Source organism: Talpa europaea, assembly GCF_964194135.1.
Source record: "Talpa europaea genome assembly, chromosome: 9".
Lineage (NCBI taxonomy): Eukaryota > Metazoa > Chordata > Mammalia > Eulipotyphla > Talpidae > Talpa > Talpa europaea.
In genome coordinates this window covers 65,829,317-65,852,089 of record NC_140076.1, presented here as the reverse complement: position 1 = coordinate 65,852,089, position 22,773 = coordinate 65,829,317, and the positions used below count along the sequence as shown (strand labels likewise).

At 47.4% G+C, this 22,773-nt stretch overlaps 1 protein-coding gene across 1 annotated transcript in view; it reads right to left on the bottom strand.

Moving 5' to 3' along the window:
- Nucleotides 1-22,773, bottom strand: part of ERGIC1 (endoplasmic reticulum-golgi intermediate compartment 1) — a gene marked incomplete at both ends in the record, with an annotated part of 107,472 nt that overhangs the window by 56,707 nt on the left and 27,992 nt on the right. The window contains one exon of the mRNA XM_084242366.1: nt 683-792. Coding sequence (XP_084098492.1) covers nt 683-792 — 110 coding nt within the window. The remainder of the gene's footprint in view (nt 1-682; nt 793-22,773) is intronic.

Sequence of the window (22,773 nt, the reverse complement as noted above, 5' to 3'; positions counted from 1 at the left end):
ATCCATATATATTAACTGGAATTTTTCTGAAGGAAGATTCATCCCTTCTCCCCCATGTATTTCTATCAGTATAGACGGGTAGACTTTTTTCTTAGTTCTCTGGGCTCCAGGCCAATAATACTATTATTCCTTTTGTGACTCAAGTTTCCCCAGCGTTGGTCTTTGTCTCTCTCAGGGTGGCTCCTGTGTCCTGCTGACACGCCCCCATCCTTTTTTCTATGCTTTCTGGCACAAAGTGTTCCAGAAAGTGTTCTGTACTCTTCCTGTCTCAGCCCCACATGCAGCCATTCCTCTAAGGAGCCCCAAGTCCTTTTGTTGAATTTAGAAACCAAAATCTAGGTGAGATGATTTTTTTTTTTTAGATGGGTAAAGACGTGCTTATGTCAAAAACTCAAATGGTCTGAAAGGTATAAAGAGCAAAGTCAGCCGCCCTCCCACTCCTGAGCCTGCTTCCTCTCCCTGGGGCAGCTACTATTGATGTCTGACATGTCCTCCCAGAATTAGGTAACGCCTTCCCCTTGCAGGATTATGGTGAGGACAGAGACAAAGTGAGGAATCATATGAAGGGCCTGGTAAGAGGGCCATCATTTCCTCCCTACTCCCGTCTTTCATTCTTTCCTCCAGGCCCAGCTGTTCTGCACAAGGTGGGGGAGGGGCAACAGCCAGAAGGGTGGCTACTCACTAATGGCCCCAGTGTACGTTGGCTGCGTAAGGTCCTTGGGCACCTTCCTGTAGATGTCAAACCTGTGGAGAGCAAAGGGGACAGGGTGAGGTAGGCATGAAGGGTGGGTCCTGGGAAATGAAGCGGGGGCAGGGGCAGGGGTGGAGGTGGGATTGTGCAGGTGTGCTCTCTAGGTGGGCAAATGATGGTTCTTCAGAATCAGGTCCTGCAAGAGGCCTGAGGGACACCCCCTCTGATGGGACCCCTGTTCCTAACACCTTATACAAACACGACCACCTGAAGCACACTTTGCTGTTTCTTGGTTGCCCCCCACAAATCAGAATGTAACCTCTATGAGGGCAGGGACCTACTTAGGTTTTGCACCCCACCATGTCCCCAGACCCCAGCACAATGCTTAGTAGGCACTCAGTAAGCATTTGTGGGGGAAATGGACTGAGGCAGCACGGGTTCTGACGCTAGAGGGAACAGGGAAATGCATTCTCTCCTGAGCTGTATGACGGGGCTGCATTGTTGCCTGAAGTCACCTCTCCACCCCCTCCTTCCCTTTCCGCCCCCACTGCCTCCTCTTGTTTCCACTCCCCCCTTCCTAGGCTCCAGCAGTCTGCTTCTTGAAGATTCTTAATTCCGAGGCAGGAGGTTTAACGTAAAATCCTGCCTGGAGCCCAGTCTCAGCATCAGCTCCTGACGACTCTGGCTTCCTCCCTACACCCCAGTGTGGGTTTCCTCTCTGGCAGCAGATAGAACCCTCTAGAGCAGAGGGAAGTTGTCAAGTGAGAGGGAAGAATACGGGGTTCTGAAATCAGACAGATTTGGTATGAGTCTGGCTAGCTGCTTCAGAAGCACAGCCCCAGAGTCAAACTGTCCTGAGTTCAAATCATGGCTGGTCCTTTTCCTTGCAAGCAACTTCACCTCTCTGAGCCTCGCCATCCTCATCTGTAAACACGGGGCTACTACAACTAGAACCTGCTGGGCTGTTGAAAGAATACAGAGAAGTAAATGTCTGTGGTGGATCTGACACTGAGCACTCACAGGGACGGCCTCTCACACACTAGGCTTCCAGTGAAGGAACGTCACTCAACCCAAGCAGCTGAGTTCCACCCACAGAACTCCAAGTTCACACACTGCTGCCAGGCTTTCTGGTAGAACACGGCCTGGGGAAGAGGCTGGCTGCTCCAGTGCTCGGGGGTGACAGGCGGCCTATGGTTCCTCTGCCATGATTGGGAAACGTGAGCCCTCATAAGCCTCAATGCAATGGCTTGGAAATCTTTCGTAAGATCTGACACTTGGCTCCTGTGTGCTTACTCTAATTACACGTGAGTTGTGCTTGTGCGCTGTTTCCTAAGAGCTCAGGGGAGACAACTTCCTGTGAGCTGCCAAGTTCAAAGATGCCACTTTCCAGCCTGATCTGTTCCCACCTGCCTGTGCTTGGGCCCTGAGGGCACTAGAAATGGGTTGGGAGTGTGATGGGGGGAGGAGGACACACACATGACTCATCTATTGTACCCGCTCACCCCCCTTATTCTGATACACTGATTCCTTTAACTTTAGGGGTTCACTGGAGGTTCCAGGAAGAACCCAAGAAGGGCAGCGATCTTGGCCTGGGATAGTCCGTGAAGCTTCCTGCAGGAAGTGATGTCTGAACAGAGCAGAGGCATGGGAGTGTCAGAACTCAGCAAGGGTGAAGAGAGAAAAGGGGAGATGGTTACACACTGGGGAACTGATAGAATATGGACATAGTGAGGATAATGGGGGCCAAGTGGCTTAATGTGGGGGAGGTATAAATAGGGAAAAGGAGAACTCCTGTGGTTTATTATTAGAGTGAAATGGAGGTATTGGTGTGGATTCAAGACTTTCAACATACACAACTGCTGAAATCTGTGTGTAAGTACATGTATTGCATTGTAGGGTAAGTGAAAATTACCAGGCTTTTCCGCCCTCCTGCCATTAGCAGTAATAATACATCCCTGTGTCCTACACTCATGCCTGATGGTGGACACCTGGAGTAGGGTGTGGGCATGCACAGATGGGCACACGGGCTGAGACTGGGCTTACAAGGGCAGCGTCATGGGGACGCCAGCAGAATGAGAACAAGAGGAGAACGAGAACAGAACCAGAAGGGCAGCCAAGGAGAAGCAGAGATCACGAGAGAACGCCAGAGAGCCCAGAAAGAGTGAAGATTCACCGGGGGTTAGGGGGCTTGCTAGCCTCCTGGCCCCCAGGCCCTCCTGCCTGCCTGTCGCACTACATATGGTATAAAAGCTTAATAAAAGCCTGAAAAGCCACCGAGGGCTCCAGGACTCTCCTTTACCCACCTGCCTGGATCATGGAGATCCTGCTCTGTGCCTTGCTAGCACTACAGCAGCCACACATCATATATACATCTATTTCCTAGCTCTTTCCACAGAGAGGGTCCAAGAACAGTGATAGTACAAAGCAATGAGTGCAACTAGCTGTTAAAGATCCACACAAAGAACCAGAGCTCCTTGCAGAAATGGCTAACTCCAGGGTTGGGCAGGGAAAATAGGAGATGAACTTGGAACATCTTCTTAGGTCTGAAAACAAGAGAGTCTTCAAGGAAGGATGGGCATATGTCAAAAGAGCAAGGAGTTGGCTTAAAGGGATTCTCACCAGTCAAAGAAGACACAATGTGAGTCTTAATATAATCGCAGCAATAGATTATAACCCATTGGATAAAATAGGAAGTCATGAATCTATATAAAGAAATAAATCAAAAAAAGGACGCCAAGTGATGGGATCTGAATAAGACATAGAGATTAGGAGCCAGTTCTTTAGAGCGTTATTTGTCTGGTTTTGATAATGGTCTTATGGTTGTGTAAGATGCTCACACCTGGGGTAACTTGGGTGTCTTTGGATGGTTTTTACAATTTTTTTGGTACAAGTCTGAAATTATTCTAAAATGAAAAGTTTTTTTTTTTTAATTTAATGGAAATGAAAAAAAACTTTTAAAGGAGAGCTTCACTTAAAATTCTACCCAGTGCATTTTCTTTCATGCATATCTGATCACTGTAGGCATCTCAATTTGAGGTGCTGGCTTTACAAATGCTTGCTGAGTATGCTGGGGGTCGCACAGAGTATGTTTTTGTTGGGGGTGGAAAGGGAACAAAGGACAGAGAGAATCTGGATTAAAAGGGAATGGCCACAAAAGGATGTAGGTGTCTAGAAAGAGTGGATGATACCACACAAGATTATAATCTAGTCATGCATTAATTCTCACAATAACCTGGCAAATACTTGTATCATTTTTTCAGGAAGAAGACTAAGGCTCAGCTATAAGCAACTTACTCAAAGTCACCAAGTCAATGATTAGCGGAGATGGGAGTCATGCCCAAGTCTGACTGAGTCCATAGGCCATGGTCCACCATGGCCCTGACCTGTGGAATCCATTTAGAGCTCAGTATTCGGAAAGTTAGATCGACACCTCAAGGTTTTGCTTAATTGCCTTTCCAAGGGCAGGTGGGAATTTCCTACAGACAGGGTCTAGTTTAAAATACTAATTAATTCACTCAACAGGTATCTACTAAGTACCTCTCTATGGTCAGGCAATGTTCTAAATGGCGAGTAAGTGGAAATGGTCAAGGTGGACACAAAGATCATGAAACCCTTGCCGTCATGAAGCAGCCAGTCAAGCATCTTTTGGACCCTTGAGAAGGGCCATCTAAACAGAATATTCTTGGGGCCTCCCTGGTGGCGAAGGAGTTAAGTCAGCACTATCAAGCTATCGGCAGCCACTGTAGTAAGGGTCTCGCCTGTCCTGTCTCGCCTGCTGCTCCCCTCAGTAATGTATTTCAATGGATCCACCTGTTCTGCTCCCCACTCTGTCTCCGGTTAATCCTCTCACCACCATCCCCCCACCTCTGACCTCTGGCCTATACCCCAGCTCTTGTATGCATAAATAAAATAAATCTTTTAAAAAAATAATAAAAAAACCCAGAATATTCTCTAATAATGATCCCATTCCCAAGCCACAAATCTAAGCTGGGAAGTGGTGGTGGAATAAAGGGAGAGCTGAAAAAGATCCTGGGTTCAGGGTTGACCACAAGTCAAATGAGTCAGCAGTGAATGTCACTTAGAAAATGGGCCATTGGGAGGCTGGTGAGAACCCCAGGCATGTGACAGGCCAGGAAGTGAGCCGTCCCCTCTGGCTCACATTAGTCAGTACCTCACTGTGATGATGCGATTAGCTGTGGCCACACCACTCACAGGAAAATGTGGAAGAAAGGATAAGGAGAGCAGAGAAGGGGGACAGGACATTCAGTGTACACCTACTGTGTGCTGAAGTCACAACAGGCTGTCATTTTCTCATCCAATTCTCTCGGTTAGCCTCTGAATTGGGGATTGTCATTCCACTTACAGATGAGGCTCAGAGAGGCTGGTGACTTGGCTAAGTCTGCATACTGACAAAGTGTAGCCGGGATCTGAATCAGGCCTAAGATATAGTCACGCTGCTTGTAGGGATAAATTGGGACCATTTGGGGGAGAGGGGCAGTTCTTAGGAAGAAAGGTTAGGAGAATTGCTTAGTCTCACAAAGAGAAAGCTAAAGATGGACTCTTTATGATTGCCCTGTTCTCTCACTAGACTGTGAATTTCTCACGGGCAGGACCTAGGCCCCCTTGCTGCGCAGTCCTGCCCAGTCCAGGCCCTTGGGAAACTGATCTGAATGAACGAGTCACTGAGTGAATCTTCCCCTGAAAGATCTGATCACAGAAAAATAAGATTAAGATGAAGTGGATGTGGGGAAGCAGGGTGATGGGTACACAGGGGGTCTTTCAATGGTTATCTAGAAATTTTCACTTAAAAAAAAAAATGATAAAGTGGGCTGAAGTTGAAGCAAGAGAACAACCAACTGGACTTTAGAAAGACCGACCTGAATGCCAAGAGCCAGAAGAATGAGAGCAGGGACATGAGCCAGGTGGGCCAGGGATTTACCTACCACCTGTGGGGGTGGGATCCAAACTCAAGAGACCCCACAAGGACCTCCTACCTGCAACACTCTCCACCTTCAGGTCCAGAAAGTATGCTGAGATCATTGCATCCAACCCATTCCTTTTACAGGTGAGAAAAATGGATGCCCCAAGAAAGGGAGGGGGACTTGCCCAATCCAAGGTATATATTAAAATCAGAGTATTTACAACAAAATCAGGCCAACAGAAAATGTGTGAAATCCTTAGTATCGCTCATCTGCTCTTGAAAAGTCACACTGGCTTTTCAGTGGCTGATTTCCCTCTCCCCTTCCCTCAGGGGACATTCCACAATGTCTGTAGACATTTGGGGGCTGTCAGACTGTGAGGTGGGCATGCCATTGGCTGGTAGCTTATGGGCAGAGATCAGGGATGATAATAAACATCCTATAAATCATAGGACAGCTCCCTACAACAAAGGATTCCAGTCCAGACATCCAGTGTTGAAGCTGAGGAACCCTGTTGCATGCAGAGAGAAACTTGGCCTGTGGGAAGCTCCTTTCCCCTCTGGGTGAAGTCACAGCCATGGCTCTGATGGCCCCCACAGAGACCAGGAGTCTGGTTTAAGCAGGCTTCCCCTCTCCCTTTATGCTCTATCCCTGAGAAAGCAGGATTTGCTTGGAAAGAACTGGACAAAGGAACCCAAAGGAAAAAGATAAAGGGCATCAGGATTTGTGACTTATTCTCATGGTGCAATAAATACAGGTAGAACTATTTTAATAAAAAGGCTGCCAAAGCCATACCTCTAACTTCATTGCATCTCAAGACAAAATAGATACCTTAAGAGAAAACATATGTCCACTTCGTTGATCAGAAGTGAGACTATAGGATTTACTTAACAGAAATTCACTTTACAGGCTGCATGGAGCCTGCGGGGCAAAAAGTGGCTACACAGCCTCACCCAAAATAAACACCCATAAGTCTTCTGCTCCCAAGCAAGGAAACTGCTGCTGGAAACCTCTGACTAATGGGTTTCTTCGGTAATTTCTTTTCATAGCAGAATGCCTCAGCTTTGCTATTTTAACTTTGGCTGCCTGGGCCCTCATTTCTATCCTGCTCTTGAAGACGAATCTCAGCTCGCTCTGTGGTTCGCCATATGTGGGTGGCTACAGGCAAGGCGCTTGTGATGTCACTGTTTCCAAGGCTTAATGAAATTAGACCCCATTTAGGAGCAAGTCATTGGAAGTGGTGGGTCATTCATCCCAAAAATAGCTAGCAAGGCTTTTAGTTGGCTCTTTGGCCCGGTCAGCCTTGCCCACCAGCTTGTCAGAGCCCTCAGTGCCAAGTGCCAGGGAGTTGGATTAAAAATGCGCTTGTTTGTTCACTTACTCATTCCCTCCGCCTTAATGAGAACCGCTGGTGTGTGTTGTGTGCGTGCGTGCATACACGTGTATGTGCATGTTGGACGGCACACAGAGGTAAAGGACCACACCACAGCTGGCCACAGGCAGGGAGAGAACCCCACAAATGCCAGTTCTAATGAGCCCCAGAATCACTCTCATGGCTCCCTGATTTCTTCTTAACATTCAACCTGCTCTGTCAAAAGGAAGGAAAGTCTGCCTCCATGTCTTCAGTCAGGATGGTGAAGCTTGGAGGGAGGAATGAGAATAACAATAGCAATCCTGGAGAAGACTCTGGCTGCCCCCACAGTGGGGGTTTGAGCATTGGGCTCACATTCCTTTGTCCACCCTGTGCGATGGGTACCATCATTCATCCTCTTTTACTTGCCCCAGATACAGGGCTGGGACTTGAACCTCTGTAGTCTGGCTCAGGGACATTTGCTAACCTCTGTGTCACTTGTGCTGGAACAGGGAGATGGGCCAGGAGCTGAAGAAGAGAACTGAATTTAGGGGTGGGGTGGGGTGATGCTCTGTGCACACAGCACTCACAACATGCACCATTTTCTCTCTAGCCCATTCTCTGTGCTTCTTACCCCAAATCTCGGTGCCCATTTGGAGGGCTCTAGCTTCCAACGCCAATCACCTCCACCTGTGACCTTTCCCATCCCAGAACAACCATTCTGACCATAGGGTCCTACCACCCCCCTCACTTTCTTCCACAAAAGCTACCAAGACTGGCCAAAGACGTAGAGGAGGAATGACCGCTGAGTTTCTAGAAGGTCCCTTCTAAAGCAGCCTCCCTCCTCCCTGGACTCTGTGGACATATATATTCCTGGCACAGGCCAGAGAAGGCTGCAGGGTCTACCACTTCTGTGGGTGGGCTGGTTCAGATTTGCTCCTGAATCTCCTGTAAGTCATTCTTGTCCATTAAAAGCATTTAGTAAATTCCAGGTAAAAATATAAAACGTCATGTGCACAAGACCATTCACCCCAGGACCAGCTGTAATAGCCAATAACTGTAGACCCTCAAATGTCTATCCAAGGGGACTGGTTAATTGAGAGTGGTAGCAGATGATGGGGTGCCTGGGAAGGAGGGACACAAGGAAACTTTGAGAGGTGATGGGTATGTTCACTATCTTAAAGGTGATGATGGCTTCATGGGTGTATAGATAATGTCAAATTTATCAAGCTGTATATCTTTAGTATGTGAAACTTATTGTATGACAATTACATTTCAATAAACCTGTTGGAAAACAAATTCAATAATAGCCATGATTGAAACATACCAAGTACATTAAGCAATCTACGAGTTCATACTACTACTCTAAAACCCTCTTTGGACATCTCATTTTTACCTTCCATTGTATCCTTACCCTGATTTGGCTCCTGATGCCGGCCTGCCTCCCCCATTCTCTCCTGCTGCTCTAGCTAAGATCACACAAGAATCATTAAGGGCCAGGTGCCTTAGGTCTCCTCTGTACCGAACCTGCTAACTGTCCCTTCCTTCTTTTTTATTTTTTTAATTTATATCTTTAATATCATTGTGTATTCCCCATAAAATTCCCACCACCAATTCACCCGTGCATCATCACCATAGTCCCTCGTGCTCTTCTTCCCGTTTTGAATCCTTTTCCTCTCCCTCCCTCACAGAATGTGTCTGATTTATATGGTTGCCTGCTAATTTTGTTTTTATTATTTTTCCTGATCCCTTATTTGTTTCCCCTATAACCCTCCTATAAGTCAAACCATTCGATATTTTTCTTTTTCCTTCTGGTTTATTTCGATGAGCATGATCCCTTCTAGCTCTATCCATGTTGCTGCAAACGGCATGAGTTTATCTTTTTTGATTGCTGAATAGTATTCCATTGTGTATATACCACATCTTCTTTGTGTATATACCACATCCAGTCATCTATTTTTGTGTCCCCCCCTTCTTGACTCCCTAGTCTGTTGCCAGTATGACCATGCATCCTCCCTTTTGGTCTGCTCCTTTTAAAAACTCCTTCTATCCCTGATATCCGGGGGTGGCTCCAGGGGCCTGTGTTTAGTCCCTTCTCTTTGAGCTTCCACAATCATCTCATCGATGCCTCAATTTACTGTGCCTAATTCCAGAGAGAGGAGTCAGTCAACAAGAGGTTGTGGTCCTTCAGCTCACACAGTAACACCCAAAGAGCTTCCCTGTACCCAGGACCATCATCCCACCGCCCCTCTCATTTGACATTCCAGAACAGAACCCAAAAAGCCTGCTCTTAGAATCTCAAAACCACAGAGGTAGGAGGAACCTCAAGGTCATGAAACACCCAGGGCAGCAGCATTTTTTGTTAGTGAGACAAGGGCCCCTGATTCTTTCCAAGTCCCTGGCTGGGCCCTCTTGGGTTCCCAAAAGCCTGAGAAGTGTTGAGAAGTGCTGTGCTGGCAGCTGAGGCCATGACAATGAGCAAGAAAGCAAAATCAGCTGATCAAGGGGACAATCATTCAAGAAATTCTCGGAGAGTGTTTGAGATGATATGATTAAGTGGCAAAAAGATGGAGGCCTCACTGGCCTGGACTTTACTTAACTTCAGAATTTAGGATTTTTCCAACAGTGGCAAATGCCAGTATTAAGCACTCTAGTGACAGGAAGCAGAAATTGGTAAAAAGTTGCTCTTGCTTTGTGGAAGCCTCTTAACCTGTTCAAAGGACAGTGACACAGGTCCCTCAAGCCTCAACCATGGGTGGACTCAGGCCTAATAAGCAGCTACTGTCAGTCTCGCGTGGGAGAGCAGAATCCAAAGCTTACACACGGAAGAGTGGGGGCATTTGCCTTACAGTCCTATATGCTCATGTGATCTGTTCCTGGAACAGCTGAAAAGGTTGCTCCCACCTCAGGCTCTTTGGCCTGCTGTTCTATCTGGAATGTTCTCCCCATAGTTATCTTCCTGATTTGCTCCCTCATTTCATTTAGGTCTTGATTCAGATGTCACCTCCTCAGGGAGGCTTGATCTGACCACCAACTGAAACATTATTCTCGACCTCCTTAACCTTTACTACCCTTTTCTTCATAGTACTTTGTTACCTGATCATATGTGATGTGGTGTTTATTTGCTCACTGCCTGACTCCACCATTAAAATATAAGTTATAGGAAAGCAGGGACCTGCCTGCCTTGAGTTATATCCCCAGCACCTATCAAAGTTCCAGGCACAAAGCAGTTCCGCAGAATGGAATGGGTGAGGGAGGCAGCATTTCTCAAAGTGTGGTCCAGGGACCACTGCCTCAGAAGCTTTCGGGAAACCGGTTAAAGAGCAGATTTCAGAGTTCTACTGTAAAATTAATTACACTAGGATGGGGTGGGAAGGGTAGGACTCCACACTGCAAAAAATCATAGCTCAGGTGATGCCTGCCCATGCTAGGACTGCTAAGACAAGCCATGTATTTATATCCAAGTCCAGATTCAGTTTCTAAGACTTCCGGTTTGTACCAGTCTGAGTAACTAACTACAGGTCAATAGCGGGATGGGGAAAGACTCTGGCATTTCCTGGGGCCCTGCCCTAGCAGCCAACTTGACCTACTCTATCCCACTGAATCCGTCACCCATGAGGCACAACAGGTCGTCAAATAATGTCATTTTGTTATAATGTTGATGAGAAAAAGGCCATCTTGGATGAAATTAACAAAATATGTTAACAGAGGATCTGCTTTCCTTATGTCACTTTGCTTACTGTCAGTTTTAGAGAACCTATCGATGACATTAAGTCTGTATCTTCAACAAATGTGGAAACAGACAGAGGGAGGCTAAGCTCATACAGCCAGCAAGAGGCAGGCTCAGGATTAGGACCCCGGTCAGCTTCCCTTAGAGGCTGCACATTGACTCTCTGTGGCCTCCTCACAGCTCCACACTGGCCCCTAGGTTCTTTGGCAGTCTGTGTTCAGCACTGTCCTCCCAAGCCCCTGCAGAGGCTGGCACCGGCAAAGGGTCAGGGGGCACTTGGTGAGTGAGTGAAGGAGAAAGGGTCCAACGATATTCCAGAACTGCAGTGCGGTGCCACCCAAGGCGCTGACAGAACAGAGCAGGACAGCGAGCAGTCCCCTCTCCTGTTAGCCTCCCCCGCTCAGATGGTCCAATGAGGTCATGTTCTCACAGAAAGAGGAAAGGGCTGCTGTCTCAGCCTTGGCAAGGAGTCAGACTTCCCACTGTCAAGGCCACAGGGAGTGAGGGCCGGGGCATGGCAAGGGCCCCCGACATGTTTCCAAATCACTGGAAACAGGACGCTGCTGACGGCCCCACACCAGGACACAACAACATCCTGAGTGCAGACGCTATAAATGGAAATGTATTCTTAGAGGGGCAGAACGCGAGTGGGGGTTTTTCAGAAGTGACCCATCATCAGATAAAAATACAGACGGCATTTAAGCGCTGACAGGCAGGAGCTATTCCGGGGCTTGGATTCTCATCCCTGTGGCTTTCCGCCAGGGCACGGCCTTCAATAGAGATTTAAAAGGAAGAAACTATTGGTGAAGTTTAGGATAATGTTGGGGGTGGGGGAGGAAGCCATACCAAGATACCTGTGGAAGGTGCCCCTCGACTCCCACCTGCACCTGCCCAGGTGCTTCCATGCTATAGGATCCATGCTACAGGATCACTTTTCAGACAACATTCTCAGCTACCTTGAAAAGTCAGGGCTGAGTTCTGGCTCAGCTTGGGCATAAAAGGTGAGGATAGAACTCAGATTTTAAGAGTTTTTCAGGGCAAGGAAAGCATAATAAACCAAAAGCTGGAGATGGACCTGGTGTCAGAGGAGTGAGAGAGGATATTTACCTCCCATAAACTAGCTTTTATATATGTATATATATGTATATATACATAAAACATCATTGTTCATTTTTATACAACGTTTGCTTGTATGCTTTCTCATTTCAGGTGTTTTCCCCGTAAAATTTCCACCACCAATTCATTGGTGAATCATCACCATAGTCCCTTGTGTTCTTCCCTTCCCTGTTTTGATTCCTCTACCTCCCCCTCCCTTGCAGAATGTCTCTGATTTACAGTTGCCTGTTACTTTTGTTTATTTACTTATTGTGATTATTATTATATTTTTTCCTGATCCCTTCTGGCTTATTTCACTGAGCATAATTCCTTCTAGCTCCATCATGTTGCTGTGACTGGCATGAGTTCATCTTTTTTGATTGCTGAATAGTAGTCCATCGTGTGGGTGGGAGTAGTGACACCCTGAGTCCAGAAAGACCAGCAGAAATGAGGCTGGGAAGGAAGGGTGGAAGGCAAAGCAACTGCTGCCAGAGGTTCACGACTCCGGAAGTCCAAGGTGGCTTAATTAGCACGTGGCAAAACTGGAATCTGCATCCTCATCTGTCTTAACACAAAGTCCCCGTGCTGCAGTGCCCAGGAGCAACATGAGGCCAGGAGCATATCTGGTAAGTTCTCGGAACTGCAAGGAAGTTGAAACAGCTGGAGCAGGAGGTGAAGGGTGAGGTCAGAGGTCCCAGGGAATTCTTTAAAATTCAGCTTCCACTTCCCTCTCTCTGAGAAGCCATCTCCAATCATCCCCAGAGCTTCTCTCTGTCATCATCTGGCACATGGTGTGTTGTTATTAAACATGCACAAACTGTAATCATGAATGATAGCACTATCCACTGTCACATTAACACTCTCAGTATCCTCCCTCAAAACTGTGAACTCCTCCTCAAGGGCAGGTCTTATGCATCGTGGACTCCCCAGTGCCTGACACTGCAACCTTAAGTAAGAAGCATCCTCTTTAAGCAACAAGAGAAACACCAAGTCACAGAAGGCTGTGGGGGCCTTTCTTGAGCCGAAGAGCTCCCCTGAGATGTACAGATGAGCTTCCTAGCCACCCATCAGCAATTAGACTGCCCAGGTAAGCCCCCTTGCAGGCAAGAAGGAGGAGGCTCTGAGAGCGGGCAGAGAAAGGGACTTTCTCCCCACCCCATAATTCTAACACCTGCCTCAACCTGTACTATACTCTAATCCTTGGCATGTCTGAAAACCCCCTCTTATCTCCCCATCCTTGCTTTAAATAAAACCCACATGAGAAGACAAGAAATATAAAAACAATTCACCAGGGAATATTTACTCTATAGAAAACATCTTTCCCTCTGAAAAAAGTGCCAGGAAATACCAGGTGTCCCAAATGAATGAAGGGGCCCAGACAACAGCCACCTAGCTACTCACATCACCAAATGAGACACAACAGGCATCATGTGCCTCTGCGAGAACACGCTCCCAAGCAGGAAAAAAATCAGCTGGGGCTGGGAAGGTACGGAAATGACAGAAGTGAATTGGGTGGGGCCTGTGGCAAACCAGAGGGGCCACAACTCATTTAGAGGCCAAAAGTCCCCAGCTTATCCTCAGTGGAACAAGGTAGCAGAGTCAGGGAAAACCAGAAATCTGGGATCTTATGCAAAATTACCAATTCAAAAATGATGGCAATGAGGTTTTTTAGAAAGAAAACAATATGTAAATCAAAGAAAAATACTTGTATAGGTCAGATTGGGCTTGGGGCTATAATTTTTTGAACATGGACTTAAATCTTGAAGCATTTCTGTCAGAACAGGCAGGAGAGAAAGTTTTAGAACTTTAAGATCAGGGCGTCCCCACGTGAAGTTCTGGCTCAAGAATCATTCCAGTGATGTGCAGGCTGCTATGGCTGAGACTGGACCTGGTGTTGAAAGGGACTGGCAATGCTTGACACTTCCAGGGACTCAGCAAAGCTCGTAGAAAAACCGAGGTCCCAGAAGCTACACCAAAATGCCTCCTGTCACAAGTGGGAACTACCTGTGATCCCTGTCTAGGGCTCTGTCCACAACACCCAGATGCCCTTAAATATTCAGCATTTTGGACCTGTTATCTACCAAGGACTCAGTTGAGCTAAGACAGAAGTCATCTCTAAACCAATAATGCAGGTCAATAAGGAAATCTGACTTCCACAGTGATTCATTTTATCCATGGCGTCTTAGGGACAGAAACTTCTCAACAGCGAGGGCTGTCTGAACCCTGATGAAGGCATCATCTGGCACATGTGAGGATGCTGCCCATGGCACACACTCTCTCCCAGGTAGGGCCTTGAGCTGACCGAGGGGCCTGGCACCAGAGGGAGTTGGGGCCCACGTGAGGAACAGTCTGCCTTGAGCTTGGTCCTCCACCCCGCTCCCCCCTCCCACTCGGGGTGAGTCACAGCATTCAACTTCAGTGCCGGCTGCAGAATCTTCAGTTTTACTTGGCTCCTGAGCAAAATGTACTTTTCCAGAGAACACTGAACACTGATTCAACTGAACCTGAATTTTGCAATGCCCCTGCAGTGGCGAAGCCAGCCTCTCCTGAGCACATGCTGTCCCAGGAAATGGGGATTGAAGAATGTTACCACTTCCCTGACTTCTTCCTCCTACCAGTTCATTCCCTGGAAAAGCCCTGGACAGATCTGCCATCCTCTTAGCCTCTACTGGTCACCTAACTGCAACTACTCCTCCCTCCAGTTCCCACAGGCACTATCCACCCCTGGGTTGGGTTCCAAATCATCCCCATATAGGCCTGCAAGGACACCTGGAAAAGACAAGCCCACAGATAATCCAGCCCAGGAAGGGGCACTGTGTGGAGCTGGGTCCCTCCTCCCCACACATCAGAGTGTGTGTGTGTGTGTGTGTGTGTGTGCATGCGTGCACACAAACAGCTGGTGGTGGCTCAAGAATCAACAAAACATTGTGTACCTGCTTGATTTTTTAAAAATAGACTATTGTTTAGAGTTTTAGATTCACAGCAAAACTGAGTGGAAAGTAGAGATTTTCCATACACTCCCTGCCACCCCTAAGACACACGGCCTCCCCCATGGTCAGTAGCCCCAAGCAGAGTGGGACATTTGTTACAATGGACCACATTACAGTGTTCCCCTGTTCCTGGTGTTTCAATCCCCAAGTGCGGAATTGCAGAGCAAGGGGCTCTGTGCATTTGCTGCACCTCAGGATACATTTCTCTCTGAATCTCCAGTGTTTCCTATTTGTACGATGGGGCTGCAGACTGCTCAGAACTGACTCATCGGCGAACTCGATGTGGACATGCATCATGGGTCACAGCTTTCAGCACAGAGCAGGCAGGGGCCGGTATTTGTCACAAGGACCACTGTGGATCTGTGGCGATGCTACCACTGGCGCTCAAGCCGAGGAGCAGGGATCCAGAGAAGGGGGAGTACAGGCAGATAGATTTTGGGCTTACACAGGATGGAGTTCCAATCCTGACTCTGCCTAGGCAGCTTGAGGATTACAGCTCCCTCCCAGTGTGATTTTGAGAAATGTGTGCAATCACCAGCTAGAAGGCAGAAAGAGCACCCAATAGGCACTCACAAAAGGTTAGTTTCTAGGGAGTAGCCCTTTGGCATTTCCTGTTAAAGTGAAATGTATGGAAGGTAAACAGTGGGCCTGTCTGACATTGGGGTGAAAGCCTGCTGGTTACACACGGTTATCTTCGAAGCAGAGAGGAAAGGCGAGTGCTGTCCAGCCTGGCTGGTGGATGTGAGCCAGGAACATCTCTGCAGCTGATCAAGGTCTCAGAGTCAAATGACAGCAGAGGGCTGAAACACTGAGGCGGTGATCAAGGCTGGTCAGCAGTTTTTTCTGTGGCCTCCAAGGGCAGAACTTGGCGGGGGAGGGGGGGGAGAAGGGGTATAGAGGGAAAATGATGGGAGAGCATCGATCAAATAGTTTGCACTTGCCCACCAACAAGTTCTGTGGGACTATGGGGTCTCAACAAAGATTCCTGTGCTCTTCCAAAAAATGACCTTGGCCTTTCATCCAAATAGGACCTGCCCACCTGGGAGGCCCAGTGCCCCCACCTGTACCCAGAATAGTCTGTGATGTATTACACCCTGGCCATGCAGTGCCTGTGACCCTGGGGGCAGGAAGGCTATCATAATCTCCCATTTCCAGATGAGGAAGAAAACGTCACCATGGCTGCTACGCAGTACTGCAGACATGAATTCTGGGTTTTCAGATCCCCCAGTGCCACCTCACAGCCCCCCCCAACCCCCTCGGCCTGAATTCAAGCCTGGGGTCTGCAGACTCTCCCTGGAGGCCTCCTCAGGGAGGCCTCCCCATTGCTCAGCACCGTGGCCCATTCCTTCACTCTGCATCCATTCCACAGATATCACTAGCATCTCCTCTGGTCTGGATGCTGGCCAAGGCCCTCGAGATACATTGTGAGGCAAGCAAAGGTAAACCCTGCCAGCTGGAGTGAGTCAAGAAATGTGTTAGTTACAGGAGATACACACCAGGGGGAACAGTGCTGCCTCTGCTGGACCCAGGCTGAAGAGTGCCTGGGTCAGAGGGTCTGGGGCTGGCCTCTGGGCCTGAGTCCCAGCTGTGCAACACACTCAATGTGGCCTTGGGGAATTTCCTTCACTACCCCGTGCCTCAGTTTCCTGGTCTGTCAAACAGCGCCTCCCTCCGCGGACATCTGTGTTAGTACATGGAAAGTGTTTATTCAGCCCCAAGTAGGAGTTCTCACCACTGCACCTGCTGACAGGCTGCAGGGTGTAAGGGACAGAGGGTGCGAACATTACTTTCTTGCCAAAGGAAAGCTCTGCTCTCCCAGACAAGGCCCTCTGAGGGCTGCCTCGACAAAGAGGTAGCACAGTGGGTTCAAGAGCAGGAAATCAGTCCAGAAAGAGGGTATCAGGGATCCAAGATGAGATGACGACAGGAGTCTTGTCCCTCCCCCTACCCCCAGGTTATGGCTGCTTCACACTGGAAGGGAGCATTTCCCGCCCATACATCTCCCAACACCCCCACACACCTCTAGCCCCTCTGCTGTCTTCCTGCCTCCCCTCCTCTGGCCTCTCCTCTGGTCCCTGCTCCAATTCTCTTGACCTTAGCTGCAGAGCTAAGGTCTGAATGCCAGAAAGACTTGGCACATTATAAAAAGTTTCTTAATCTGAGCTCAGATCAAATGCCAAAAAAAAAAGCACAACATATTCAAATTAAGGATGGATCCACTAAGAATTCATACACAAGCAACAAAAGTTTACCAGTCAGCATGGGAAGGACAATTATCACACTGGGGTGGAGAGCAAGGACACACCAAAGGTAGAAGTTGAGCAGAAGAACGTGGGGTTTAGTTTTATTAAGCTGGGAAGTAGGCAGAGATCATTCTCTGCCATTTTATGTCTAAAATATCCCATGAAACTGAATAAAACCTAAAAAGTCTCAAAAAGAAATCAATGGCTACAAAAATTTTTAAAAAGAATGAGTTATTGACATATGCAAAAACACGGGTGAATCCCTCAGATGTTACATTAAATGAAGCCCAGCACTTATCATGTATAATTCCATCTATGTGACAATGAAAGGCCAGCAAAACTAAATTATGGTGAGGGAAGACAAAAGGGATACTTCTCATTGCGGGTATTTGTGGGGATGGGGCATGATGGAGCTTTCCAGAGTCGTGGAAATATTCTGTACCTCAACCGGGAAGTGATCATGTGAGTACACATATATAAAAAGTCACTGAGCTGCATACTTGAGGACATGTTACACAGTGCTTAGCACTCAATTTAGAAATTAAAAAAATTATTTTTTAAAGATTTTATTTATTTTTGCATACAAGAACTGGGGTGTAGGCCAGAGGTATGGGTTGTGAAAGGATTCACCAGAGATAGAATGGGGAGCAGAACAGGAGGATCTACTGAAATACACTGCTGAGGGGAGCAGCAGGAGAGACAGATGAGGTCGGCTGTGCCATATGTAGGTCAGCTCCCTGGTCGGGGATCGAACTCAGGTCACTGAGGTGACAGTTGAGGTGATAGCGCTGAGACTTAACCCCTAGGTCACCAGAGAGGGCCCCCCGAAATTAAAATTTTTTAAAGAAAATCAATGACCAGCCAGGTTTGGGAACCCCTTACACTGGCTTGGGGTGATCTGAAAAGGTTGTTCTAATTTCTTTCTGTACCAACTTGATGTGACTCAATCCCTGGGCCTGCTGGGAACACTTTTGAGCAAGATGCAAGGGCAGATACTCAGGGTAAGTGCTCCAGGGACACTGGGTGTAAAGTTAGTCTGATCCAGGAGCAATGCTTTACAATTTACTGTAGGTTATGGCAGAATGGTGGAGGGAGAAATCAATTTAATGAGTTGCAACCAGCATTAAAAAAAATAAAATTAGTAGAAACAACAGAGTAGAAAAAATCCATATGCCTTGCTGGTGTGGAGAATAGTGATATGCTCATTTTATATGGGATATGTTGGTTCTGATAGGGGTAGAAAATGTACTTCTCAGAGAGGGTGGATGTAAAAGCAATGGTAAGTCCTGTTGCACTGACCCCACACAGCTCCATGACATTGCAGGTAGCAGCTCCACACGACAGAGGGCAGTCCTTGGAATGAAGTAGAACAATAAGTGCTATGAAACTGAGGGTAGTACCTCCGAGAAAGTCATGGCTTTTTTTTTTTTTTTAATGGTCCAAATGTTCTCAAGTTGAAGGACAATCATGGTACAGCTGTTGGAAGAAGTGGTTTTGAACCTAATCTAGAGAGTCAGGTTTGAACTCAGAGGCCTGGAAGAGAGGTGGGCTGGCAGTGGGAGAACATGTGCCTTCCAGGCCACCGGGGCAGCCACACAGGTCCCGGGAAGGTGGCTCGGGGGAGCAGCACAGCACTCCTGCACAACCTGGCTTTGGGGAGAACCCAGACAGGGCAAGGGAATTATTTCTGCTCCATTTCTACTCATCTCTCTTGAATGAGTCTAGGAGAAAAGTTATTGTGTACTTGCAGGTCTTTTAATACCTAAGAACCTCACTTTTTAATAAAAAGAACAGGCTACAGGCTCAGAATCTTATTCCACAATAGCCCTGAGCTAGAAGTTTATTTGCACTGCCAGGAGTTTTATGGATTCTTTAGATTCAAGGCAGTGGTGTTAGTTTTCCCTTTTCAGGGATTATGTAATCTGCTGCACCTCCCCCTGCAGTGACCCTCAGGGCTAATGGCTGTTGCCATGGTCCCTGAGGTCCGGCGTGGGCAAGGAACCATGCGCGCAGGGGGAGAACAGCAAACTCCCTAAGATGCAGAGAAGCCGAATGCCTGCCAAGAAATAACGACCACCAGAAGCTGCCACAAAGATGATTAAAAGAAATGCTGACCACCTGGAACCTTATCTCGCTTTCTCAAGGCCCACAAACTTTATTCTGCTACAACTGTCTCTCTAAAATCTTTCCTTTTTCTGGTCATTGATTGCTAATTAAAAAAAATACGTAATTGGGCCTCCCCGGTGGCGCAGCGGTTGAGCGCTGGGTTACGAAGCTGCCCGCGGCCTCTGCGGCGCCGGTTCGATCCCCGGCTGCTCCCCGCCCACCGGAGGAGGGTCCCACATGGCGCGCAGACCTCTCCTGCCGCCCGCTGCTCCCCTCAGCAGTGTACCTCGGTCCTTCTGCCTGCTCTGCTCCCCGCTCTGGCTCTGGTGAATTCTCTCACCCTCCCGCACTTCCGACTGTACCCAGTGCATGTATAAACAAAAACAAACAAACAAATAAATAAATAAATAAAACATGCCTCTATTAAAAAAAAAATTTAAAAAAAGAAAAAACATACGTAATTTAATAATTAGGCTAATGCAAATGAAACATTACTAAACACTGTGTTATAATAGAATTGTTAGTTTAATAATCTTTCTATTATGTGCTTAACTTTAGTACCTTTGATATTAACTGCATTATAATATAAATTTACCTATGACAATTAATTATGAGTAAACATAAGTAGGTAGTAGTAGTAGTAATTAGTACAAGAATATAGAAAGAGGTAATAACCTGTCTACTTAGGAATGCAGCTAGATCCAGATGTATTGTGGACATAAATCACTGCCCTGTCAATGATAAGCTAAACCTATGAGCAAACTGATTTCTTTGATGTTCACTGTTCCTATGCCTTTAGAAAAAACATATATATACTGACCACTAACAAAAATAAAAGTGCACTCAGATTTACACTTTCTTGAAGTGTGTCTGTTTGTCATTTCTTTAACCGAATCCCTGACCACCCTGCGCAGTCTCTCAACCCTGAGATGGCCTCATCGTCTACTGCTGTGCTGGTCCGCGGCAGTAATCTATTTACCTTTCAAAAAAATTCACCTATTCAACTTTTAAAAGGTGAGTTCAGTTATACAAAACAAAGTTTATAATAGCATGACCCATCAGAGTACCAAGGTAAATATGGTGAAGATTGCAAAAGTGGCCTGAGTGGTAGAAATTTGGCAAATGCTAGATCTGAGGCCTGTGTGTGTGTGTGTGAGAGAGAGAGAGAGAGAGAGAAAGAGAGAGTGAGAGAGAGAGAGATCCTTAGGCAGTTTTGCACAGCCTGATACCAAGGAGTGTCACAAAAGGACACACCCCTTGCTGGACAAGGGGAGACAGCTAGGAGGGGAGAACCAGACTACCTGGTAGAAGAGCAAAATCAAGATTGGCCAGGCAGCTGGAGTTCTTCAAGGAAGTGGGATTTTACCAGTTTGCTCCCATCATTGGGCCTTTCTACAAACGCACACTCATTTGTGCTGTTTTGATGCCATGATGAAGTCCCCAAGTACATTTTCTCTGTGTGTCTGTCCCCTATCTTTATCTGGTCCCTTTGATCTCATGCCATCCTTGTCAACTTTTTATTTTGAGGTCATTTGAGTCTTACAGAAGAGTTGCACCCATCAGACAGAGCCTTCCCACACACCCTTCACCCAGAGAACCCCACAGAAAAATCCTCAAAACTAGGACATTGACCTTGGGATGACTCTATCAGCTGAGAGACAGACTTAAATAGAATTTCACCAGTTTTCCCACTAATAGCCCTTTTTGGGTGCAGGTTCCCATCCAGTGTCCCATGAGGCATTGGGCTCTTGTGTCTCCCAGTCTCCTCTACTGCAAGACCAAGTTCCAAGTCTTTCCTTGTCAGTCATGACTAGGACACTTTGGAAGGGTTTGCCTGATATTTTCCGCTGATTCAAGTCAGATTGTGTGAAGAATCACAGTTATCTGCCCTTGGGCATGGTTCATACCAGGACATGTCCACACGTCTCACCATTGTGATGTTAGCCTGTGGCTAACACGAGCTCAGCCAGGAGATACTCTAAGGCAGTACAAATATCTTGTCTCTGCTGGGTGTCCCTGGTGGTACAGAGGTTAGCCAGCCACTGCAGCATGAGTTCAATACCCAGCCTGGGAACTCATCCACATGGCATAGCAGACCTCTCCTGTCTCTCCCGCTGCTCCCCTCAGCAGTGTATTTTAATAGATCTGCCTGTTCTGTTCCCCACTCTGTCTCTGGTGAATCCTCTCACCCCTCACACCTCTGGCCTAGGCCCCAGCTCTTGTATGCATAAATAAAATAGTTAGAAAAAAAATCTTGTCCCTGCTTAGTTCTCCTATTAATTTTAGCAGACAACACTAGATTCTGACTGAGGCAATTATTACTGTGGTGGCTGGATGGTGATTTTCAAATTCTGTCATTTACTAATTGGAATCCCTGAGCCTTTTGGTGTGTGTCTTAAAAATAAAAGTCCTTTGCAGGAACAAACTTCCCAGTGGACACAGCTGGCCTTGAGATAAACCATCTCTTTAGATGTTTCCCCTAAACATGTGTACTGCATCACTGGACTTCTCTTCTTTCCTTCCCTACCCTTGTTCTTCCCCACCCAGCACCTTGACTTTTACAGCTGGTGGGCACTAGTAAGATTAAAAAACAAACAAACAAACAAAAAAAACATAGCTCTGGAGTATACAGAGTCTAACCTAGGGGAACAATCCCCCCGGGCCTCAGCTCGCTTCATTTACTGATCCTAAGGGCCCACTGCATATCAGACATTATACTAAACACTGAACTAAAATACACATGTTTAATAATCTTTACACCAATTTACGATAGCAGCAGTATGGTGCTTCCCATTTCACAGCTGAGGAAACTGAGGCTCCTTTATTTAGCCAAGGATATTTAGCTTCTCCCATGGCCAGGTACCACGGATGGGGTTGGGGAAATGGGAGTGAACTAGACAAGGCTACAGAATGAGACATCCTCTTGCAGGGGGACAGACTGACAAACTTTTTGACCCACAAAAGGGAGATGTAACTGGCTACAAGCACACGAAGGGTTAAGAAGCCGACTGCCTAAGGGGTTGGGAGGGCATTCCCAATGAAGCCCATGGCCAGGCCTCCGCCAGGGTGCAGAAATGGCAGTGAAAGTGGTCTGATTGCAGAGCAGCAATGCCAGCCCCAGCTGGATAGCGGTGGAGAGGACAGATCACAAAGGGGTCCTGCAGGCTGGAGAAAGGGCTCTGGATTATCCTCTGTGATGAATTTGCAGCAGAGCACTGTACCCAGGAGGGTGGACCTGTTTTCACCCAGAGTGACCCCAGCAGTGAGCAGCAGAGCCAGACCGGCCGAAGCTGGCCTTGCCCAGTCAGGCCCTTCCAGCTTTACACAGAGCAGGGCCAGGCTGGGGCAGAGCTCCAAGATCTGCAAGACTCAGGGTCTGGCTTGAGAATATGTTTTTGTGCTCACAAAGAAGCCTGGGTATAGCTATCGCCTTGCACTTTCTCCTCAAACGAGATCACTCTGGCTCCAGACCTGGGCACTGGTCCTTCTCCGGGCCCTGCCCCCGGGGCTCATGCTCAGCACCAAGCAAAGACTGCTTCCCTCAGGTGCCCGCTGGCCTCAGCTCTGCCCCATGTGCCTCAGGGAGGTCTGTGGTTTCTCGTTCCCATTTCTTTCTCTAGCAAGTTCATGTTAATAGAAATGGTGCGA